We start from the raw sequence: 9,435 nt of genomic DNA, 5'->3' as shown, positions 1-9,435 counted from the left end.
CCTGGGCATCTAGGTGTTTCCATACATCTTCTGAAATCTAGGCAGAGGTTCCCAAACCTCAACTCTTGACTTCTGTGTACTTGCAGGCTCAACACCACATGAAAGCTCCCAAGGCTTGAGGCTTGTACTCTCTGAAGCCATGGCCAGAGCTCTACATTGGCCCCTTTCAGCCATGGCTGGAGTGGCTGGGACGCAGGGCATCAAGTCCCTAGGCTGCCCTGAAGACATGCCCTGGAGATATTTTCACCATTGTCTTGGGGATTAACATCTGGCTCCTTGTTACTTATGCAAATTTCTGTAGCCCGCTTGAATTTCTCCTCTGAAAATGGGATTTTCTTTTATATTGCGTTGTCAGGCTGCAAATTTTCTGAACTTTTATGCTCTGCTTCCCTTTCAAAATGGAATGCCTTTAACAGCACCCAAGTCACCTCTTGAATGCTTTGCTACTTAGAAATTTCTTCTGCCAGATAACCTAAATCATCTCTCTCAAGTTCAAAGTTCCACAAATCTCTAGGTCGGGGCAAAATGCTGCCAGTCTCTTTGCTAAAACATAAAAAGAGTCACCTTTGCTCCAGTTCCCAACAAATTCCTCATTTCCATCTACCTCAGCCTGGATTTCATTGTCTATATCATTATCAGCATTTTGGTCAAAGCCATTTGACAAGACTCTAGGGAGTTCGAAACTTTCCTACATTTTCCTGTCTTCTTCAGAGTCCTCCAAACTGTTCCAACCTCTGCCTGTTACTCAGTTCCAAAAAGTTACTCAGTTCCTAAAGTGCTTCCACATTTTTGGATATATTTTCAGTGGCGCTGCAATCCCCATAAGAATTTACTGTATTAGTTGGTTTACAAGCTGCTGAGACGGGGCAATTTACAAGGGAAAGAGGTTGAATGGACTTACAGTTCCACATGGCGAGGGAGGCCTCACAATCATGGTGGGAGGCAAGGAGGAGCAAGTAACATCTTATATGGGTGGCAGCAAGCTTGTGCAGGGAAAATTCCCTTTTTCAAAACCACCAGATCTTATGAGACTTACTCACTATCACGAGAATAGTACAGGAAAGACCTGTCTCCATGATTCAATTACCTCTCACTGGACCCCTCCCACAACACGTGGAATCCAAGATGAGATTTTGGCAAGGACTCAGCCAAACCATGTTAGTAACTGTTTGGGGTAACTTTTTTCTGAATAAATTTTCATACAAACAATTCATGTTCATGGTAGAAACTTGAAAAAATCAGAAAAATATAAAAGAGCAATTAAAATAACCCACAATTATACCTTGGGTTCACATTGTGTAATTTAACACAGTATATACAATTTAGTGTTCTGCCTTTTTCGTTATAGTGGAAATTTGTAGATAGAATATATTCTACAACAACAAGATTTTTATTGTGCAACATTTCATTGAATTATTTGCTTAACCATTACCCTATTGTTGGAGGTTTAGATTGTTTACAACTAGTTTTCTTTATTAAATATAAACTAATACTAATCCACATTCCTAATAATAGCAAATGTAGGTCAGTATTAGTTTATATTTAATAAACAGCAATTACTAGAGCAATTGCTACTGCATTTTGCCAAGCATTGTACTAAATACATGAATTATCTTACTAAGTTTCATAATAATCCTATGAGAGAATTATTTTCCTTTTACAGATGATGAAACCAAGGATTACAGGCTAATTAAGGTGCTCACAGCAAGGAAAAATCCTTTACCTCTAATTTAGCTGACATAAATGTTCCAATATGGTTTTTTATGAATAAGTAAATGGGACTGTTCAAAGATTTAGGTCCAAATTGAGAAATTTGAAGTTTTTCTCAATTCATTTTACATATATATATGAAGTTGTTTAATGAATATTTAGCTGTTTTGTTGAGTGGGTATTTTTAACATTAGAAATTATTATTCTACTCCAATCAAATAACATGTTATACCCCTATAGTCCTTATTTTGTGGCCTACAGAAAATAGTAGGAACACAGGCTCCAAAACTGAGCCTTTCATTTTCATTAGCAGATAGTAAAGCCACTGTAATCAAGAGAAATAAAACATGAGAGGTGGTGAAAATTCTTGATTTTACAATACTTGAATATATGCAGTGTTCACAGATTTTCAAGTACCTACAGAGATGAAACTAAGTTAAACTAGCTAGCTAACCAGCTGAGGCTCTGCTCCCCACCGCTGTTTTAATGAATGCATAGGAATGATTTACAATCAGCACATTTTTTGATGGTATATAAAAGAGCTTGCTTCGAAAGCGCTTAAAGATGGTCGAAATGGTTTCCTAAGTAGTTGAACCTGTTTCTGTAGCAGAATACACACTTTTGAAATAGTGCCAAAGTAGGTCAAGAAAGTCCCAATTAGAGAATTCAGAATTAAATGAAGCTTTAGAGTGCTCAATAACTCTAAAAAAAAAAAGTACTAAAATACATACTGCCAAATCTTATCCAAACCTGAGGGATTAACTTTAATTTGTGAACATCCTGGAGCTAAACTCTATTAACTTGGGTACCCACCCAGTGGGTCAAGGAACAAAGTAAAAGCTAGAAGTAAGAAGTACTGAAATTTTAGTTACAAGTTTCATACAGGTAAACCCAAGGCGCTACAAATGAAGAATTAAAGGAATGAAAGGCGAAAGAATAAAGGGGCCAAAGAGGTGATCTCCTGAGAGCCTAGCCCCAAACTTCTATAGAGACTTAACTTCTGCTTTTCTGGACACGCGTGGGCACCCAGAACCCCGAATGGGGAGGAATGCTCTAGACGCCCTGCTGCCCTCCAGCCCGCGCGGCGGCGCGTCTCAGTCCACCCCTGGGGCGCGCGGCTGTCACCCAGGGCGGGGCGGCGCGGGCGTTGCCACGACGCGGGCCGCGCGCGTCCCTGGCAGCCAACCCGTCCACGTCAAGGTTTGTTTAATAATCGCCAGGGTATCTATGGCCGGGCTCAGGCGGCTGCTGGGGAGCCAGGAGACCGCGCGGGACGGCGGATGAGGCGCGGCGGCTGCGGCCCAGGGCACCTCCCCTCTGGCTTCCCGAACCCGGCCAGGTCAGACCCGAGGGAGAGGATGGAAACACCTGCCGCGCTCTGAGCCCCCCAGAAGAGAACACCCTTCCCGCCATATCACCCCACGGTCCTGCGGAGGCCACCGCCTGGTCCCCCCAAGTCTCCATCGCGCAGCGTGGGGCCGAGAGGAATAGTGAGCGATGGCGGAAAACCTGAAAAGACTGGTCTCAAACGAAACTTTACGAACGTTGCAGGAAAAGCTAGACTTCTGGCTGAAGGAGTACAACGTGAGTCTGGGTGAAAAACCCCCGGGGTTCGCCCTCCCATAGGTTCCAGCACAGCCCTTGTCGGGGATTTCTTAAGGCTGGAGTTGGTGGCCACTTTGCAATGCCTCCGCGGTTGCGATTCCTAACCAGGATCTCAGCTTTCGACCGGGATCTCTGGGGAAGGAAGGACATGTGTGTACGTGCCCTTGTCTCCGAGCTTCGGGAGGCGGCGCGCAGGCGGCCTGCGGAGCGCAGCACTAGGCTGCGGAGACTGGAGAGTGCTTCCAATCAGTGGTAACTAAGGACGCCGGCGACCTAGCAATAGGGAAGCCCTGCTGTCCGCGGCTGGTCTGGTCATGCCCGCCACTCTTTCCCATCCCCCTTGCCAGCGCAATCCACACCGCCTGCTTCCCCAATCCCGAATTATTTTTTACTACAACCCTCTCCTGCCCAGGGTTTGTATCAGAATGGATTTGTATAAACACACACCCAGGAGTTATTTACCCAGAAATCAGCGAAACGGACACTTGTTAACGTTGCGGGTTTCACTTGCGTGCTGGTGGGCCTGGAAATTGAGGCACAGTTCCAACACCAGGGCGGATTCAGGCCTTTTTCCAGGCATTTGTGAGAAGCCAGTATTCTGTCACCAAACCCATGAGCACTTTTCAAATCTCATTAATCCCTACTCGCACCCTGCCTCCCCGTAATTCCCCCCTTCCCCCAAATAGAATAGTGAGTGTTGAATTTGCTTTACATTCGGTCGGTCCGTCTTAAATAGGGATTTCCCCTCTTACATAATAAGTGGAGCGGTCAGGCAAAAGAACTGTGGACCGGAAATTAGCCCCCCCTTGTTTCTACATTTGGCTCTGCATAGAACTAGCTGAATGACGGAGTCAAATTATTTTACTTCTCTGGGTCTTAGTACCTCATCTGTGAAATAGCAGAGATTGGTCTAGATGATATGTAAATTTCCTGTTCAGATTTTAATTTTTTGAGCCTAGATTAGTTTGTTTCTGAGATCCTGCCTGTTATGAGGTCCTTAGGCTTCCCCATTCACCCTTTAACCAGTGCTCCTGAAGTGGAGGGGAGCTCAAAGAGCAGCTACAGCTTTCTCCTTAGCCTTCCTTTCTAGTGCTTCCTGTTCAGTCTCTTTGCTCCCTTTTAAAGAACAAGGGCTGACCATTCCTTCTCCATTAAGAATTCTGGAAAGTTAAAATGACCTCTTTATCATAAAAGACTTGGGTTCCCCCCAACTAATTTTAAAAGTACCTACTACTTAGTCTCAGGAGGTTGAGAATAAGAAATTCTAACATGTACACAGTATTTACCCCCTTTTTTTTGCCCAGTGGCCTAACTAAACTCTGAATTTTAAAAAAACATGTTGTTTGTCACAATGTTTATTACAAATAACACTAGGATTTGTCTGGAACTAATAAACAATTATTTTAGAAACTCCCTGTAAGTGATGAGAAGTGCCTAGTTTATTACATTTTCCTGTCTTGATAACATCCCATTCTCTGCTCTCATTAAAACCATTTCCATCCAGCTGTTCCCTTCATCTCTCTACAGTAGAGGCTGCACTCACAGCCACCAGTGTTTTTCATACCTTGTGGCCACTCCCCAGGTTCCATCATTTCTCTTGAGTTTGCAGGCATCATTATCACATTGGAATGTTGACACCTGTATTCTTCCCCCTCCACTCCTGCTTCATCTGTTACAAGTATGCTGATGAATCTTATTTCTATAGGATGTGTTCCCATCTGAGCTCTCACTTCTCCAACTGCCCATTGGACATCTTTCAATAGTGAATGCTATTGAAATGCTCAAAATGCTCAAAGTCAAATCTGTCCAAAATGGAATTTAGCCTCTCCCATGCCCCAACCACAGGTCTCATTTTTCTAAGTCGTCTTCATCATTATATACTCCACTCCCTTTTCACCATCATAATCTGTTGGTTCTAACTTCAAAGTTCATACGGAATCTAAACACTTTTCACCACCCCCACTGCTACCACCCTTCTCCATCCTTGAACATCTTTCACCTGGATTATTACAAAAATAACAACCTGAAGAGATACTTCTAAATGTCAAGTCAGATCAAGTTACTCTTTTTGCAAGACACTCCAAATTTCCTATTTCAGTCAGAAGAAGCCAAAGCTCCTACAATGACCTTCAAAATCCTACACAGTTGTGCCCATTTAAGCTCTTTAACCTTATCTGTTACTCTCTCCCTTGCTCAGCCCACTCCAGCAGTACCAGCTTTCTTGCTCGTCCTAGAGCAATGCTGTCCAATAGAACTTTCTATGATGATGGACAGGTTCTATATCTGCATTGTCCAATAAGGTGACTATTGGGCACTTGAAATGTGGCAAGTACACACTGAAGAACAGAATTTTTAATTTGACTTAAGTCCAATTTAAATTCAGATAGCCACATGCAGCTCATGGCTGCTGTCTCAGACAGCACAGTTCTAGAGATGTGGACATGCTTCTGCTTCAGGGCATTTTGCACTCACTGTTTTCTCTGCCTGAAAAACTTTTCACCTGTTGATATTTGAGTGAGATAGTAACATCCTCACTTTCTTAGGAGAGCTTTATTTCTTAGAAAGGGTAGCAACCTGCAGGCTGGGAAGCAGGCCCCTGCTGAAACCAGAGGCAGGCACTTGGAAGTAGGAAAGGTAAGGCAGGAATTAATGATGAACGAGTTGGCTACATGTAAACATATTCAACAGGTAATATTCACGAAGGGGGAACGCTCACAAGCATAGTAAGCAAACATGCATGTTACGTTCATCCTATATTCATTTTGGGGTAGAAGCTTAACATTTAAATGTATTACAATTAGGCCCTATACATCAAAGGTGGAGGCAGGGACATGAAGGAACTTAGTGTACAGCCTCTGTGGACCGGCCAGAACCAGCCTATGGTCCGTGATCTCTTATCAAGAGAAAGTTACTGAAATCAGTCTCTTATCCAGTTGAAGTTGCAGTTATGGACTGTGGAACGGGAGGGGATCAGTTAGTCAGAGTCTGGTGGTCAGTGAGTTGCAATTGTTTTAACATTGTTTATCTCGAGGCCAGTACTTGCTTAGCTACTAGATAAAAAGAAAAAACCTTTTGACAATTAGAACATGGCTGATTCTTTATGTGTAGGGGTATGTGACTTAATCCTTGCCTGGCATGACCTTAGGTCTTTATCTTATTGCTGTAAAGAGTCTGTTATATTAGTCCTAAGATCTCTATTTTAACAGTAGCTTCATGCAGTCCAGAAAATTTTGCCTGTAACAGAACTAGCAGTATTTTTGCAGCAATCATGGTAGCCAAAGGAGGCTCTTAGCCCATATTTGTGTGACAGGGGTTAGTGACTTTAAAAGAACATGTCTTTATGTTAATAATGTTGGTGGTTGTATTCCTGAATATTTTATTCTTTTCTATTAACTCTTGCTTTCCTGTCTGCACAAAGCCATTAGAATGTGTTTGAAGTTTACTTATTTCAGTTCTACACTTATAACATGGAAAGTTCTTATTCATTTCCCTGCCTTCATTCATGCCCACTTCCAATCCAACTTTGATACAGCTGTTTGAGGCATCATTTTTATGGCTCTCATTGCCAATACTAGTGATTCTCAACACAGGCAAGGCATTGTCCCCTAGAACATTGTTTTTAAAACTTACCTACAGGACTCAATGCATTTTACTTCACAATATAGCACACATAAACCCTTATACTTAAAAACTCAAGTTTCACTAATAATTCTTACCTTTACTCATTGTGGTGTGTTTTACTATTTTCTTTTTAGTATAATTTGCTGTTTGAGACTCACTAAATTGATTTTGTTGCCCATTAATGCTGTGGTTGTCAATCTTCATTGCATATAGGAATTGTCTAAAAAGCTTTTATGTTTCCAATGACCAGGCCCCACACGAGAGCAATTAAATCAATTTCTAGGAGTGGGAGCCCACAAAGCTCCTCAGGCAAAGGCTTTCCTGAAACTTCGTGGCCCTTACCAGCTTCTCTTTTGAGTTTTACCTCTGAAATCTGGACCAATTTTTATTATAGTAAGTAGCATGTGTTTTTGCATTTATTTTCGTGTTTATCTTAGACTCTAAATTCCTCCAGGGCAGGAGACATTGTGTCCCTAGCATCTACTGCATAGTGGCATCTCCATAAAATTTCTTGAGAGTATAAATGCATGAATAAACCATGCCCTTCTGCTTCTTGAAACCATCTGCTTCTTTGGCCTCCTTATTCTTCTTCATCTTGCTTCCTGGGTGTCCTCTCATTTCTGATTGCTCTTGTTTTGTTTTTTATTCACTGGCTCTTCTTACTCAGACCACTTCTGACATAGCAAAATTGCCCCTCGTTCTGCCCTCAGCCCTCTCCTCACTCTTTCCTCTCCCTGGTAATCTCATCTGTGCATGTGGCTTCTGCACTCTCCCACTTGCTGAAGCCTCCCAAAGCCACACCTCCCAGACCTGTCTGTCTTCTAAGCTCCAGACTTACTTTCCATCTGCTTTGGGGAAAGCATTGTGTTTGAGAGCTCAGCTCCAGTGCTGGAGGCTGCAGGAATGGGTCTCCACCATTGTCTCTTCAAATTACTTAATTTGTTTTTCCTCAGTGGTGAATTTTGGATGATGATGGCATCCCATTTGTAGGATTGTTCTGAGGATTAAATGGAGCCATGTATATAAAGCTCTTAGCACAGGGCCTGGCTGGCATAGAGTAGGTGATCAGTAATTATTAGGTACTACTACTGGACATTCCATCCGAAGGTCCTGCAGGCCCCCTGACTTGTTCAAACCCAAACTCAGGATCATCCCTCTCATACCTCTTACTCGTTTCTAAACTCTCTGACCTTCTTAGGTAATGCTGAAATCGGTGGGACCTTTACTGGCACAGGTGTAATTTGGGGCTGGGAAGGACCTTTGGGAGACCCTTAGTATGTCTATAGCCTCCAGCATCTCTCAGCTAGATGGTTATACCCATCTACCTCCCCACCAGACTCACCCTGTGACCCAAAGTCTATCTGGTCTGCTTTTGCCAGACAGATTTTTGTAACATGCAAAGCAAATATGAGCATGTCACACCCACCTTCCTCTGTTGCATCCTTAAACATTTTGATGATGGAATAAAGCCCAAGACCCTTACTGTGGCAAGTCAAGTGTTTCAGACTTGGTCTCTGGACCCTGTACTCACTTTCCGCTAATATGCCTTGGTGCCTTCTGTTCCTCCTCTTGAAATGCCCTTCCCTCTTACCCTTCACACCTCACCAGAGGTTATTTTGCTGCTCCTATAGCTTGTTATCCACACAGAGCACTTAATATAAACTCTAAGGTAATCATTTATCCCCTTGTTCTTATCTTGTTCTCCATCTCACTTCCCCATCTAATTAGTTCACTGACTGCAGGCAACTTTTTTTTTTTTTAATATAGCTTTGTTTCCTGAGCTTTGTTTCCAGGGCCTTACATATAATAGAAACTCAATGATTTATGAATGAATAAATCTGGAGAGTCTGTGCTTTGGAGACAGTATAATTAGTCCATATCTTTGCTCTGTTTGTCTTGTGTGGGTATGTAAGTATGTGTTTACTAGAATAATGTGACCCTATTGCAACTTGATTATCTTGTGCAATGCTTTGTGTTTAGAAGTTGCAGCATGTGGTAACATGTCTTGGGAAGGGGAACTGTGTGACATAGGATATTCTCTCCTGTTATTTAAGATGTGTTTAAAAACTCATTTGACCACCATTCCTCTGGGTACCCAGTATGTACCAGGCACTGGGCAAGGCATAGGAACAGATAGCAATGATACCACAATAATACTTCTAATTATTGTGTACTTCTTTTATGCTAGACTCTGCTCATGAGATCAGCTACCTCCTAAACAGAGGGAAACAGAGCCTCATATTTAAATGTCTTTTCTAAGGGAATGCAGCTGATAAGTTGAGAACCAGATTTGAACAAAGGTCTGCCTTATTCCTAAGCCACTGGCTCCTTTCAATACTGCATGCTACCTCATAGGTGCCAATTGATGAACACCTTCTGTGTCTGAGGTGCTGGGCGTGTATTATTTTGATTTAATTCTAATGCTCCACAAGGCATTATTATCCCCATTGCATAGGAGAGGAATGGGCTCAGAGAAGTTAAGTAACTTGTGCAGGGTCA

General features: G+C 42.5%; 1 protein-coding gene across 11 annotated transcripts in view; it reads left to right on the top strand.

Moving 5' to 3' along the window:
* Positions 1-2,782: 2,782 nt before the first annotated feature.
* The window catches only part of SPATA18 (spermatogenesis associated 18), a 45,425-nt gene continuing 38,772 nt past the window's right edge, over positions 2,783-9,435 (top strand). For 5 of the 11 annotated variants that reach the window (XR_008547558.2, XR_010156611.1, XR_010156612.1 and 2 more), the window contains exon 1: positions 2,811-3,294. Coding sequence is in view for 2 of the 11 variants with exons in the window: in XM_517297.6 (XP_517297.5) it covers positions 3,208-3,294 (87 nt within the window). In the remaining 9 variants the exon portion in view is untranslated. Of the gene's footprint in view, positions 3,295-9,435 lie in introns of all 11 variants that reach the window. The other 6 variants (XR_679689.5, XM_024356158.3, XM_003310378.5 and 3 more) reach the window with 4 other exon arrangements.

Source organism: Pan troglodytes, chromosome 3, assembly GCF_028858775.2.
Source record: "Pan troglodytes isolate AG18354 chromosome 3, NHGRI_mPanTro3-v2.0_pri, whole genome shotgun sequence".
NCBI lineage: Eukaryota > Metazoa > Chordata > Mammalia > Primates > Hominidae > Pan > Pan troglodytes.
This window is presented reverse-complemented; position numbering and strand designations above follow the sequence as displayed.